General features: G+C 38.0%; 1 protein-coding gene across 5 annotated transcripts in view; it reads left to right on the top strand.

The window, feature by feature from the left end:
- The window catches only part of vret (vreteno), a 57603-nt gene that overhangs the window by 13676 nt on the left and 27446 nt on the right, over positions 1-16481 (top strand). For 2 of the 5 annotated variants that reach the window (XM_076133613.1, XM_076133612.1), the window contains exons 10-11: positions 7536-7699; positions 7879-7935. In XM_076133613.1, coding sequence (XP_075989728.1) covers positions 7536-7699; positions 7879-7935 — 221 coding nt within the window. Of the gene's footprint in view, positions 1-296; positions 6642-7535; positions 7700-7878; positions 7936-16481 lie in introns of those variants that run through there. The other 3 variants (XM_076133614.1, XM_076133611.1, XM_076133610.1) reach the window with 3 other exon arrangements.

Here is a 16481-nt window from a genome sequence, read left to right as displayed (position 1 = left end):
GTGTTACGGAACTTAAGTAAAAAATTTCCCTATACACATCGGTAGTAGATAACACTCAGGTCTTAAATAGAAATTGAATTTTTAGAAAATCATCAGTTACCAGTAATTAAGAGATTTTGGGTAATATGCATGAACGCTTACAAATGCTTAAAAGTTGCATCACCTATTAAATAAAGTGTTGCCAGATACGTCAAAAATATTCGATCTACCCACAAAAATCCTCCTTCGGAATGCATGTGTAATCTGGCAACATTGATTTTAAAAAAACAAATCCGTCATAGTCAATTTGTCTTCAGAACGAAACTACCGTATGTTGTTCCTGTAAGAATAAGGCGAAAAGCTCCTGGGATCCTCGCTTGGACGATGGGACCTCCACACCATCGACTTGCGTTCTATGCTCCGAAGACAATAAACGAGATAAGTCGAAAGATAAAAAATCTGAATACTCCACCAAAGTAGTCGATAGTAAGACTATAGACTTTACGACTACACCTAGTAAGACGACTAAAAAATCTGACTGTAGCAAAGTAACTGAATCTGTTAGTAAAAAATCCGATGCGACTAGTAAGAAGGAATTGAAAAGATGCGCCAAATGTAGTGAGGTGACTTGCGAATTGAAATACAGTGACTTTTATACTGACAGTGATGACGAAGACGAAACTAACAGACTTATACAGTTAAGAAATGCCGACTATATGGACATTGTTAGCGAAGATTTGAAACTGGTTATTGCTTTAGCCGGGTACCCTAAGTCTAAAATGAGACTCCGGCAAATGGAGCAATTTCAAAGAAGTCTCACTGAAGTTATAGATATGCAACTCAAAGCTGGTTTGTTGAAACGTGTACCGTCTTTCCTAGATTATTATTTGAATAGAGGCGCCCTTGTATGTATTTGTAAGGATGGGGAAACGAGAGATTGGATGGTTAGGATTTCACCAGGCTTGCAAGAAAGGATGAAGAATAATCTCGTGTTGTTACGAGCTAGGGTTAAAAGGTTGTGTCTCGCTGTGCTCAAAATTCCTAAGCTTTGTTGGCCGGCGACTGCCCAAGATGCGTTTAAACTGCTACAATACTTTAACCCGACGTTAAAAACTAATTTGTGGAAGATCTACGCTCAAAAACTAGAAGATGATGTAGAATTTACGTCTTTCCTTATTGATAGGGTCTCTGGGGAGATTATTAGAGGTCCGACTTTCAAAAATGTGATAGATTATAGTCAAATGGAGTTCGAATTGACTGGCTATACGGAAATATATTACGAATGCTTGCTCTCCGGTATGGAAGAAGATTTACGTAGTGTTGCTTCAAGAGTTAAGCTGTTAGATGAATTGAGATCCGCAGAAACGACTCCTAGAAACCAGTCAGAGGTCAGTATCAAAGCCATAGAAGTACATAAAGAAGAAATAAAAGAAGAATCTCCTAAAGAAGACGATGTTAACGTTAAAAAAGAACTAGAAAGTTCGTTGCAAAAAGATATATTGAAGAAATTAAAAGATGTTAAATATATTAGTGATAAAGATGAGGTCTTAGTTTGGTCGGACGAAACGAATAATTACGGAACAGACATTGATACGGAAAAAAATGTTAAAGAGAATAATATTGCGTCTACGTCTGGGGTTGCTATGTCTGATAAAACTGAATCTTTTATAGAAAGTAATGATAATTTGATATCTAGAAGCAGCAATTTAAATATTGATAGTAATAGAGGAATTGCTTATCACAGAAGGACGAATTATTTACACGTCGAACCAGAATTAAAAGTAGCGATCACTTTAGAAGGGTACCCTCAAAATAAGCTTGAAGGAACTCATATTCGGAGACTAAAACATCTTTTCAAAGAGTACTTACACAAGGATATGAAGTTACAAAGATTTGCCAATTTAATTATACCGAAATTTCAGGACATTTATTTATCAAACGGAGCTGTTATCTACATTTGCGATAGTTTGGAAACTAAAGATTATTTGACAGAAGTTTTGCCTAAATTCATCAATTCTACGGGACTTAAATTGACGTTTAGAGATATAAAAAGCCTAGTTAGGTATACAAGAATTGTTATGAGACTACCTAAGGAATACGCACACGTGGAATCTCTAGAAATCTTATTGAAACTGCAAAACAGATACCCTGGCTTAAAGCCAGATTGCTGGAAGTATTATTCAGATGTGGCTGGGAAACAGAAAAGGCAGTTTGGCGTAGACCCCGAATCGTTAGAAGTGATTAAAAGCCCGGATTTCGATGCGACTTATGAAGGAGAGAAACTCACTTTCAGAATCATTGATAGACAGAAACGCGATGTTAGTTTTGAAGAAGTTAATAAGGAATTAGAAGATGTAGACAAAGGCCAAAGGGACCTAGTTTTAAAGAGCATGTATTTACCTATAGACCCAGAAATTATGGCCGCGCCGTTAACAAGAATTCGTACTAATCATTACTCGGACTTAATTGCTGACGATTTGAAATTGTACGTCGGGCCATCGAATTATCCAGAATCAAGAATAGATGAAGTCTTATTCCATACTATAAAAAGGACTTTAGAAAATATAGTTCTAGAAGCGTTAGATAAAGGAGAAATTACTGAAGATTCGTTACCGAAGTTCCACGATATGTATCTTTTTGATGGAGTTATATTCATAATTTGCGCGTGTATGGAATCGAGAACCTGGATTGAGCAAAACATTTCTATAGTCAACACGAAATTGCATATACATTTAAAATCTACTGAATTTAGAGGCGCTGTTGGGATTATAAGTATGGTTGTTAAAACAGAAAAAGACACTGATGACGTAATTGCAATTTTGCAAGAACAGAATCCGAGACTGCGGACTAAATATTGGAGGAAAATAAGCACGGTTAGAACTCGCACGAAATTAGACGTTGTGTTACAAATAGATAAATTGTCAGCGCAAGTGATTACTAGTCCGTCGTTTAATAAATTCATTGGAGCGAATGCGGTACAATTCAAATTGGGACATTTACAATCTTTACTCAAACCTAAATCTAGTTTGGAAGAACTTAGTAAGATTCATTGTAAGAAAATTGATAAGAAAACAAGTGATGCGAGTACATTAGGTCGGTCTAAAAGTAAAGTTTCAATGCAAGGCCCTAAGAAAAGTTTTGAGGACCTGAAAAATGAATTGAAAAAAGAGTATCCTGCATTAAAACCTGAGCAATGGAGTGTACTAGCTCAGCATGAAAAAACAGATCATAATATTTGCGACCTAGAAATTGATGAGACGTCAGCCAATATTATTAAAAGTAAGGACTTCGAACTGAACATGGGCGATCAGAAAGTCTATTTTTATTCAGAGAATAAAATCGATTCGGATTTAGATCCCGTTATTATTGAACCCGAATCCCCGAAAAGTATCGAAAATGAGTTACTTATGCCCGATCAACAAGGCTACCATAAAATTATTCTTAAAATCCCATTAGACATTTTACCGGAAAACAAAGACGATGTCAATATAATTTTCGATTTGCTTGAAGACAAAAATCCTGGATTGAATACCGAATTATGGCAGATTTTCACCGAAACAGCGTATCCTAGTAATGGTAAATTTACGGTATATATAGACAAACAATCTATAGCAGTACTTCAAGGAAAGAATTTTGACCCGACTATCGGAGGAGAGAAACTAAAGTTTTACTTTTAGACATGACTGACCTGTTTCTGAGTACATTTAGCGGTAGTTTATCTATTCTATAGTGTTTAAACTCATATTAGGTCGGAGAAAAAGTCTTTTCGCATTATAGTATGTATGAACTTGTAATAAAATCTCTTTGACTTCAAGTATCACAAATGAGTACACGGTTCATTAGGTTTCTTTCAGTGAGCTCGTGAGGTACCCAAATATCGAGATTTTTTGTGTAGAGAAAATATTTTATTACAAGTTCATAAATACAATAATGCGAAAAGACTCTTTCCCCGACCTAATATAAAACGCTATTGAATAGATAAACTACCGCTAAATGGACCTCAGATATCGCGGGTGAAACAATGACTGTATGACGAATTTGACAAGTAGATTAGGACCTAGTAATGCTAGATTTTTGATATAAGATTTGTGTATTTTTAAAGTACGTGTTAGTTCATTTTTTGTGTATAAATATAGCAACAAGTCCCCAGAAAGCTTAAAATAATAAGCCCCGTTTTCTGAGTACATTTAGCGGTAGTTTATCTATTCAATAGCGTTTTTTTTGTGTGAGTTTTGACGCTATTTAATAGATAAACTACCGTTAAATGTACCTCAGAAACCGGGGGTATGAGACGAAGACAAGGAGTATAGGTGAGGTTTGCTACATACACATTCGGTTCGGCAATATATATCTCATTACAAAACTAATTCGACTCACTTGTTAATCTTTTCCAATATGGTAGTTGACTGGGTTAACGAAAAATAATTAAACTCGTACTCGTAAAAGGTTCATCTAAAATGCTCAGGCTATGTAGCTTTTTTCGTAAATAATATTGAAATTGTAATTATAACAGACTGAAACATTTTATTAGACACTTGATACCAACGAAAATATGACATAGTGACGTCACTATGTCGTATTTCTATACTGTGTTTTTGACATTACATAAAGAATAGCTGATTTGACTGGTAGACAACTACCCTATTGAGTTCATCTACACATAATCGGTTTTTGATTAAAGCCGAACCGAATTGTGAAGCAAGCTTCACTGAACGCTAAGTCGTCGTAACGTATCCGCAACGCTTACAACGTCTCTTGTATTCATATTTCGCTTTCAGCTTGTAGCTATATTCAGACACATAAAGATAGCGCGTACTATAGTTTTTGATATTTAATGTAACTGTGATTGTACCAATAAATACCTCAATTTCTGATATTTTATTCCACCGAATAGATCATCATCAATCATTTTTATATGTATTAGTATGGGCTCTAAGGAATGTCGTACACTTTGACAGTACAATCCAGTAAAGTGACCACAACGACTGTTTGATATGTATAGTCCGACAAAATATTAGTGTTGTAATTCTATATTGGCCATGATGATGATCGTTTACCAACCAATTTTAAGTATAAACTGAAACGTAAGGCGTTAAACCCCCGGTTTCTGAGGTACATTTAGCGGTAGTTTATCTATTCAATAGCGTTTTCTTTTATATGATTTTAAACGCTATTGAATAGATAAACTACCGCTAAATGTACTCAGAAACTAAGGGTATGTGTACGATGTTTATCACTCCCTTTGTCTGATATAAAGAACCAAAAGACTGCCATTGTCCTGTGATTTGATAAAAAATTAATGTAATATTGTGAGAACTTTTGCGCTGTGTCTCACTCGTAAGCTGTGTTAAAACTGCGACTAAGTACATAAAGTAATAGATAGATTATGCTAATTGTAGTAATATTGAGAAAAAGATTTCTTACGGCCGGCAGACAGTTTTATTGGAACCAACTTTACAGGATCCTGTTTATAGTGTCAGTGTGTGTACAATACACAGGTACACTCTCTATTCCTTCACTCTCATAGTCTGGTGGGACAGATAACCGACACGACCAGTGAGAGGTCAGCCACAGGTCCGACGGCTTTACTTGCTTTCCAAGGCACTTACTTTGTAACTTCAGGTTTTTGAGAAATTATTAACAGAGAAATTAGATAATACTTTTTGGCCCGACCCAGGATTCGAACCTAAGACCACGCCACAGCAACAATCAATCAATCAATTTCTCAATATTACTACTTATTTAAATACCTATCAAGACCAGTATCCATTGTATTTTATACCAAATAAAATGTTAGTTTTTAAATAATTTACATAAGTTTTTGCTAACGGTAAGTACTTTTTAATTGTTAATTTAGATTCTATTCTATTAGTGGATAATACGGAGTTGTGTGATCACTTTTGTAGGTTAATTAGCTTCTACCTGAGGCCTTGTCCGCTTTGGTTTCTTGACACTTTTTTATTTATGAACATCTTTTCTTTTAAGTCACATACAAATTCAGGTTTTAATAAATGCAGTGGTCAAAATGTGGTCAAAATATGGGCCGCGAATGACTTTAAAATTAAAATTTTTCAGGATTTTTAATACACTTTATCTTTAAGAATGAAAAACACACTTTACCTCACTAATTACTTTTCAGTGAGTTGATAGTACCTGCGTGTCAAATTTTAGCTGTCCATTTTTTCTGTCTAGTAGCCCAGTACACATATTTGGTTCGGCAATATTAATCGAACAACAATATCGAGTCGAAACAATTACTGCACTTGTTCGACTTGTGCCGATTGGATAGTTCTTTCGGGTTTGATCGTCGCAATTTGGTTTAAAAATTCAGGCGCGGCGATGTCGAGCGACATTTTTTCCCGAACATTCATCTACAGATATTCAATTTTGCCGGTTGGGCGTGTGTTTCGCAAGCCTCACTGATTAGAATATTGAAAAATGGGCCTTTTTTATTTATTAGAATACCCGCAACCACTTAAGCTGTTCTAAGTGCTCACACAACTTCGTACTACTCCCTCGCTACTTATATTGTAGTTAGTGTCTATGTTTTTAGTATATAATTGTTTTTGTTTTAGTAATAACTGTGCTTGTTTAATTAAACTATTATTATTTAATGTGCCGTTTTATTTGTAAAGCTTGAGCTATGGTTGGTTTTTATGTTTCACGATTTAATTCTCCGTCATTAGGGGAGACCTTTGCCCAGCAGTGGGACCTGTTTGTATAGAAATACTAGGTTTATATGGCAATAGTCTCGCCCCCTATTACACGGAACTAACATTGTCAATGGCGAAATGTGGGTGTATTCCATACACCTCTGTCTACACCTTCGGGCACAACAGGCGTCATGTTATGTAGGATAAAATGGCAACTGTAGTAAAGCACTTTCTAAGTATGATATTATACTAATTGAGACGAAGACTAATGAAAAAGTTATAGCTATTGTTTCATCGGATAAGAGATGAGGTCATACCTCAATATAAAATGTACCACCAGATAGATAGAAGACAAAATTAAGGAAATCAGTTTCCATTTTTATTTAAACCTTGTGTTGAAATAAATGGTTTCTTTGAATACTTAATTACCTCCAGTTTCTAATTAGTATTAAATAATTTCATGTCTTCCTAAAGGCTGTCTTTATACACTTCTTACTGCTCGCCGCGGTGCTAGGGGAGGGACTGGAATGAACGACAGATATATGCCTTCATTTGGTTCTATACCTGCTCTAAAAAGCGTTTTTGACATTTAACGAAGAAGCCCTTAATTTTCTTCCAAAGGCTGTCTTTCTATATAGAAATTCAGCCTAGTGGCAGTATCTAACGTGTACTTAGCGGCGCGTGAGTCGCGTGCGCGTGCAGATTCCCTAACATATTTGTAGTAGCTTGATATGGCAATAGGTTCGTCAAAAAGGGTTTTTGAGATTTCATAAAAAAGCAGCTTATTTGACTGGTAGTCAAAACTACCCTATAGCTCATAATTTTGTCCCAAAGGCTGTCTTTCTGCACACTAACCACGTAGAAAGTCAGCCTAGTGCCCAGTATCTAACGCGTACTTAACAGCGCGTGCCCGCGCTGCAGCGCCTCAGGTCGAACTCGTGCGTGGTGTGCGGCGCGCGCGCTGACACCTTCTGCGCGCGCTGCGGCGTCACTCCTTACTGCTCGCCGCGGTGCCAGGGGAGGGACTGGAATGAACGACATCGCGATGTCTGCCATAATCTGGCCCGGTAAGTAAAAACTCATTTTTTATTTGATTTCGCGACCCATTTTCACCACGAAAAGGTCTAGTGCCCATTTTAATATAATACCTGCTGGGAATCTTTGCTCTAAAGCAGTGGTTCCCAACCAGTGGTCCATATTTGTAGCGACATGAGACGAGATGATTAATAATGTTGTGTTTTCACAGTCTCTCCGGAGATGCGGATGTCAGCGTGCCTGCTGTTGACTCTGGACCGGGTCCGAGGTAAGTGTTTATTAAATTAGTTCTGTATTTATTAATTGCACTGATCCCCGAAGCCCGGACGACTCAATTTATTGAGAGGGTTTGAATGAAAAAATTGTATGAAAGTAAGTTTGGCTGTGTGCCCAGTACGAGTATACTGACTTACTGGGCATGAGTCTCCTTCAATGAAAGATGGGTAAGGTAAGGGGTAAGTCTAATTTTATGACGGTTTTGCATATTACTGTGAAATTTCGGATTATCCGTTTGGTTCGGATATAAGATTTAACAGAATTATATGTTTTTACCTCGTTACTGTCCCACCGCTGGGTAAGTTTCTTCTCCTGAACGACAAGTTTAATTGTTACTTTAATTAAGTTGTTAAAATGGATATTATCCGAAACATTATTTTCGGATATCTAGTAGTTTAGCTCTATAATACTTCTGCAATACTTCAGCAATGAGATAAATTAGAATGTTCGAGAACTTCGTATATTAATAGTTACCTAATAATATATATAAAATATGTATAAAGTTGTTAGTACATGCGCTGTACACTGCATCTCACTGCGCCGTGCATTATTTATTGATTGTACTCATCCCGGAAGCCTGGGCGGTCAATTTATTACGGTTTCGAAAGGAAAACTTGTATGGGAGAAAGTTTGGCTCTGTGCCAAGTATACTGGCTTACTGGGCATGAGTCGCTTTCAATTAAAGTAGGGCTTTGGGTCTAACCTTATGTTAGTCGGATATGGTACCTATGTACCACTAACTAGGTTGACCACTAACCATAATTCTATAATTATGGTTAGTGGTCAACCTAGTGGCATTGGCAGTTGACTGCCTCCGTGGCGCAGTGATGTAGGTCACCACGCCGCTACCATTGCGTCGGGAGGTGTGGGTTCGATTCCCGCAAGGAACAATTATTTGTGCGATTCACAAATAATTGTTTAGGGTCTGGTTGTACTTTGTGTCCGTTGTTTGTATGTTTGTAAAAGTCCCCGCTACACAAGAACAGTAATTCCTAGTGCGGGGATTGTCTTTTTAAATAAAAAAGAGAAAAACAAAAGTTGCCTCGGGTACAAACCCTCGACCACTTGCGTGGAAGACGCATGGTTGAACAAATCGGCTATTACTTTTTAATATGTAGCCCAAATAAAAATATAAACGACTAGACATCAGTACAGACTTAAAATATTTTATTACAACCAACATTGCAGACACGCAATGCATTCACATCAATCACAATTTCACCCCTTAAATCAACCCTTATATAAATTCTCCCTTATGTAATTAAGACCTTATGTGATAGACCCCTTTTTGTTCAAGGTCCCCTCGCCGGACCTACCCCTTTTTACGGCACCCTCGCCACGCCTTTAATTTAGTATGGGGTGTCTGATGTCTCAATAAGGGTGCAGTTTTGCTACCCTTTTTGGTATAAATCAGTTGCGCTCACCGGTCGGTAAACGATCTGTGGGTTAAGCAACCCTTGGCGCGGTCACTCCATAGATGGGTGACCGCATAGTGGTATTTCAAGTGGGCGTCTCCGTGCTTCGGAGGGCACGTTAAAAGTCGGTCCCGGTTGTTATCTACTACGATAACAGTCGTTAAGCCATGTCAAAGGCCTTCGGGCGGCTTGAACAACTTTGGCACTAGGTTGACCACTAACCATACGATAAGAAGAAGATAATAATAATACTGTCCTTCTAGCCAACCTTCTGACAATAGCCGCACGATTTCTGAGGTTAAGCAACGCTTGCTGAGGTTGTTCCGTGGATGGGTGACCATCTTGTACATATCGAGTTCCTCCGTGTTTCGGAAGGCACGTTAAATTATGGGTCTAACTGTCATTTTCGAAGATCTTTGACAGTCGTTTTCCTCTAAGCATCATAATTTACTCTTACGACTGCTTGTCTCTACAAAGGACCCGGTTCCGGTCGACCCGGGCGTAGTCCCAGATAAATCTAGGCACAGCCTCACGCCCTTTAATCGATAGTTAACATTCAGTGTATCTAGGACATGCGTGGTTGCAACTGCGCCGCTGCGTCACATTGAAACGCATCCCGGAGCTCGCCGCCGCCAGTACTGAGTGAAGCGCGCCCGCACACACTAGTATCTTTATAACTGACGCCGCGACACAATACACTATGTACTTACATTTGTATTTGAAACAGCCGTTATTTCATCTCGCTGTTGAGGCTATAGACAATTGTGTGAAAAAGGTGCAAAATGTCCTTGAGAAACGGTGAGTGTTAAAATACGGATACGGTTATACTAACGACGTAAATTCGGTTTCGGATATAATTGCGGAAGTGAAATGATTTCGGATTGACGGATGCGAAATTTCGGATTCGGATTTTTCGGTTTCGGATACGGTTACAAAAGTGAAACAATTTAACCGATTGCACTGTCCAACACAGGAATCGGTCCCAAAACTTCGTGAGTATAAAATTATATGGATGAAATTTTCGGATACGGATATACTAGTGACGTCATTAAGGTTTCGGATACGGTTATGGATGTGAAAAAGTTTGGGATACAAATATCGGTGTATTGTGTCGGCTGTTTGTTATAGGCAATATTACTTCGGTAAGTCATAGATTCTATAGTACTAGAGCTTTCTTTTAAAATCTCAGCTTCCCAGATAGTTTCTATAGCAAAGTCTTTCATATAAATCAGTGTCACGCCCTTAAATCGATTGCAAGGATGTGGTATAAAGCGCAGGTAGGAGTAGATGCGTGGTTGCAACTGCGCCGCTGCGTCACATTGAAACGCATCCCGGAGCTCGCCGCCGCCAGTACTGAGTGAAGCGCGCCCGCACACACTAGTATCTTTATAACTGACGCCGCGTCACAATACACTATGTACTTACATTTGTATTTGAAACAGCCGTTATTTCATCTCGCTGTCGAAGCTATAGACAATTGTGTGAAAAAGGTGCAAAATGTCCTTGAAAAACGGTGAGTGTCTTTATGTTATCGGATGTGAAATTTCGGATTCGGATATGTCGGTTTCGGATACGGTTATACGGATGTGAAATCATTACGGATATTTTTTTGGTTTGTATATAGAAGTGAAACAATTTCGGATTTATTCCTTAGATTCGGATACGGATGTTAAGTAATTTCGGGTCATTCTTCAGCTTCGCAAAATCAGTTACGGTTATACATAACAAATATTAAGAGAAACAGAGAAAGAAGAAAACAGGTACCTATTTGATTCAGACCGTCCAAAACCATTTGAAACTTTTACATTAGGCATTTTAAAATGATAATTTCGGTTTCGGTTCCGGTTACGATTACGAAGTTCCATAACATTCATCATTTATTTTATTCTTCATTAATGCTCGTGTGTAAGTATCTATCCTTGTTGAAGTACATCTTATAATCTGCCTAATTGCCTCCACCCCTCATAAGATAAAATCGATATAATCCTCCATTATGATACAAAATAATTTGTAAGCATCTATAGAATGTTCTCGATCACATCAAAATGGCGGCTGTCTGGACCGAGAAGCGCAGGTGCGAAATTAATATGTATTGATTTAAGAATTGTTATTAAAATATTATCTCAGTAACTTAGATGTGCTTAAATTAGACATATTAAATTTCGGATTCGGATATTCTAATAATATTAACTCGGATTCCAGTAACACTGTTTCGGATTCGGATACGATAACGAATATGCTAATTTCTTATCCTTATCTTTATTTATACAGGGTGTAAACGACGGTTAACCGAAAACTTCAGTGTTAATTTTGTGACACTAAATGCGCGAAATTTACTTCAACCATTTTTCTCGGAAATGATTGGTTCCCGAGTTAGTCATTTTTGAGCATTCAATGTATAGTGAACAACGCGATATATCTCCGCGCATGCCTACGAGATTTCTGGCGGCGGCGGCGCGCTGAGCGACGACATGTCGCGACGCGTCGTAGGTATCAAAATCAAAATCATATCATTTATTCATTTAGGTCAAATGTTGACACTTACGATAGTCGTTACAATTATGCTGGGGCTACATTAGCGGGCTATGGCGAATATTCGTGTTAACGCGATGAATGTGGCCGGGTTCATCGTGTCATCGCGTAGTATTCGGGCGAAGACGATGTAGTATCGAGGAGCTGTCGGTAAACTGGCGCGAATCAAAGGGATTTGTCGCGCCAATATTCGCTTAGGTGGCTACATCTACGTCAATTCAGTGTCGTCGTAATTTACCGCTCACGTCTCCGCACAACAAACTGAACAGCACAAGGCACGATGCATCGCGTCAACTCGACACGAATCTTCGCCCGCCTTAATGTAGACAAGAACATCGCCCATACCCGAACACGATGTTTTTGCCGCGCCAACACCATACGAATCTTCGCTCGCTAATGTAGCCCCAGCATTACTGAATCTACCACTAGCTCGGAAAGGGGGTAGAGCCTTATGAGAAGAGCTAGCGAGAAACTCACGGCCACTCTTTTCAATCGCCAAAAGTTTTACAATGTGGTTGATACAATAATTGATCATGCGAGGAGCTGCCAACAATCAGCGGTACGTACGCGTACCACCACGTCTATGCGCTCACTAGTATGTAATTATGTATTATTAGATAACAATCTCATGTATCGTTTATGGTAGGTATCGTAAGTACGCTCGTATGTTACAATTATAGCTCATAGTAAAATTGTAAGTAGGTAGATACCTACTTGTCTTACGTGAAATCAAACAATTATAGCAAAATGTAACCAATAATAAGAAAGTGCTAAAACGAATTGTTATCAATGTCTATCAACACGCAATTACCTGGTGTATGGCGAGAGTTTGAGTAGGTACCTTTGGATCCGGACGTACAGGTGCAGAGCACGCCGTGCACTTCCACGTGCTTCACCATACATAGCACATCAACATTTCTTCCTATTTACGAACACAACTGCACTTCGAAAACAATAACAACAAAAATAATAACAATAAAAACACTAACAACTCAAAACCGAAACAATAACAAGTAATAATAAACAACAGTTCACACACGACACGACGAATAGGACATAACGAACGACACCGGTGAAGAGCTTCCGTCTTCCGCGAGCGAATTGCTCGAACTATCAAAGAGAGCCGCCGGCGCGGGCGCCTCTCCGCTCACTCGCGCCGCCCCTCGCCCGCGCCACCCGCTCCCTCCGCGCCGTCCGTGCGCGCGCCGCCGATTTGGTGACGAGCGACGAGTTAGGATCCCAGCGAGAGATTAGATTGAATAAAATATTGATGTGGCATTAGGTACTATTTTTACTTGTCACAGTTGTTACTCGTTGCATTGTAGTTTTATTCAAATACCGAATAACATTAAAAACATTATTGATGTAAGTTTAAAATACCTACTTTGATATTTAATAACATAAAATCAGATTAAAGTAAATAAAATAAACACGAAACGTTTATTTAATTAAACCATAAAAAATTTAGGTACATAACAATGATAACAATCAATATCCATTAATATTCTTATCAGAGAAACTAACTTATCATAATTCATTATCCCCGGAGAATTACTTAGCATTCATTTTGTCGCATCCCATCTATGTAACATCCACGCGCGGTCGCGGCGTCACGCGTCACTACGGCCATCTACTTTTCGAGTCGCACCGCGCTTGTATGAATGAGCGTGTAAATATCGAATAGAATAATAAGTTTGCAAGAACAAATAGAACAAAGCGACAATACTTGTTAAATTGTTTATTAGAGATTTTTATAGCGCTAAAGAATATCAATAGGATTTTTTGTCGTTCTGTATGTATTTGTACGTGTAATAATAATAAGATATCACACATTTTAAATCTTATTAATGTACCTTTTATCGGAGAGCGGGATAATTATGTCATTTTCATTTTTAACATAGAAGAACAAATACTAAGTAACGCTGCATACTAATGAGAGTGAGGCTGACAGCTGTGTGCGTAATCGTGTCTGTGTGGCGCGCGTAGGTACGTCGACCGTCGCGGCCGGCCGCCGCCGCACGGTGGATCGAAAATCGGCTGTAGAAGACATAGGATCTCGATGTCGCGAATGTTATTTTTTTTGATGGAAATGTATTCTGCTGATCATTACTGTTCTATAAAATGTCATATGACGTAATTGTGTGCACAAATGGAAGAGTTATAATTTTTTTAAGAAAATTTTGTATGGAGCTGACATGAAAAATGAGAATATCTCTGGAATCGCAAGGTTGGCCGTTATATCCTTGCACACTGATATAGTACTATTTATTTGTGAATTTTTGACATACTTTATATTGCGGCATCACTTGCGATTTTTTTTCTAAAAATCGTCAAAATTTTCAAAAAAAATATTTTGTTTATAATACATTTTAATGCTTAAGTATGACAATAACAAGTGTAATTTACAATATTTTTTATGCTCAGACCAAAACGTTGTAAGAAATCACAAAATCGTACTACTTCTCCTCGAATGGTGTTCTCTGAACCTCGTATAATCTTTGTTTCGGGCCTCTGAAGCTTCTTCCGAAAGACTTCCAATTAGTACAAAAGCATTTACTGCAATTATGTCCCCTCCGTGAATCAACAATTTGTGGACAGTTGATGACATGTAGTACCCATCATACAGTTCCACGTATTTGCAGCGGTTGTTCTAGCGTATTCTTTAAATTTCGGCACGTCTACGAACTCTGCAGATGTGATAACTTGCAGAATCACAGCAAATCTACATATTAGGTCTTCGTCTTATCCAAATTCTGAACTTGTAACGGCAGGATAAACAAATGATATTAACACCAAGGTGGGGATTTGACGGTGATAGGGGGTTTGAAGATGATTCCAGCTCATTTATGACCTCTTTGGTTCCATTAAAGTTGATAGCTGACGGTGCTACCGTATGGGTGAATCTAAAACCCTGCTCACCTATGTATTGCCATCCAGTCCAGTTTACTTTTGCGAAAGAATCCAAAGAAGTCGTCATAAATGAAAAAACTGCAATGGATAACCAAATAAAATCTCTCGTACCCTCAAAATGTCAAGTACTGAAATTAGTGACCAATTAATGGTGACGATGATTGATGGCAAAATTTTTACATATCTGGCTGTAGCGGAGTGAAATGCGGCCTGCTCTACCTGTATTCGGCTAAGCCCACATAAATGAATAAGTTAGATGCCATTGCGTCAAAAACCGTTTCTTCTGGCGTGTATGAGTTCGGATTATCATCACTTCATGCCCGCATAAACGGAATGTCTTTTACACATAGCGTATCGTCTAGACTTCAAAAAGTGGTCTGCAAGAGGAAAAGGCCATCAAGAGACACTGCATTCACGAAAAAAACTCATCCAAGAACGATTCAGAGATGATCTCAACCATTTGATCGACATCATTAAGCGAGGATTAGACACAACTAACGATGGGAACACAGCAAGGCGATTTTTTAAGTTTCCTTGTAAAACTGCAGCGATCATTGGATTCGATGAAGACCTAATATGCAGATTTGCTGTGATTCTGAGAGCTATCACATCTGGAGAGTTTGTAGACGTGCCGAAATTTTAAGAATACGCTAGAACAACCGCTGCAAATACGTGGAACTGTATGATGGGTACTACATGTCATCAACTGTCCACAAATTGTTGATTCACGGAGGGGACATAATTGCAGTAAATGCTTTTGTACTAATTGGAAGTCTTTCGGAAGAAGCTTCAGAGGCCCGAAACAAAGATTATACGAGGTTCAGAGAACACCATTCGAGGAGAAGTAGTACGATTTTGTGATTTCTTACAACGTTTTGGTCTAAGCATAAAAAATATTGTAAATTACACTTGTTATTGTCATACTTAAGCATTAAAATGTATTATAAACAAAATATTTTTTTTGAAAATTTTGACGATTTTTAGAAAAAAAATCGCAAGTGATGCCGCGATATAAAGTATGTCAAAAATTCACAAATAAATAGTTCTATATCAGTGTGCAAGGATATAACGGCCAACCTTGCGATTCCAGAGATATTCTCATTTTTCATGTCAGCTCCATACAAAATTTTCTTAAAAAAATTATAACTCTTCCATTTGTGCACACAATTACGTCATATGACATTTTATAGAACAGTAATGATCAGCAGAATACATTTCCATAAAAAAAAATAACATTCGTGACATCGAGATCCTATGTCTTCTACGGCCGATTTTCGATCCACAGTGCGCCGGCGCGGTGTCGTTGGCCGCGGACAGCTGATAGCGAATTTATACGTTGTTTTAATCCATTGCTGTTTTTTGTGAAAAACAGTAATATGACGGATTTTTTCTCATATTCATGTTGCACTGTGTAGTATTAACGAAATAATACCGAAAAAAAATAAAAAAAACGCATAAAAAATCGGAAAAATCATGAAAAAAGCGATGAAAATTTTCAACGGCATAAGCACCAGAATCATGTCTAGAATCATTTTTTTTTCGTTTTCGGTAGCCTGTCTGTTACACCCTGTATATTTCGCATAAGCTGATAGTTAAATTTAGTTGTATTATTGTTGTGCTTCTTTAAATTTTTATTATTTTTGTGTTTTTTTAAATTTAGTTGTAAATTGATAGAGTTCAA

This window comes from Anticarsia gemmatalis, chromosome 30, assembly GCF_050436995.1.
Source record: "Anticarsia gemmatalis isolate Benzon Research Colony breed Stoneville strain chromosome 30, ilAntGemm2 primary, whole genome shotgun sequence".
Classification (NCBI taxonomy): Eukaryota; Metazoa; Arthropoda; class Insecta; order Lepidoptera; family Erebidae; genus Anticarsia; species Anticarsia gemmatalis.
Note: the sequence above shows the minus strand (reverse complement) of the source record. Positions and strands in the feature narration are given on the sequence as shown.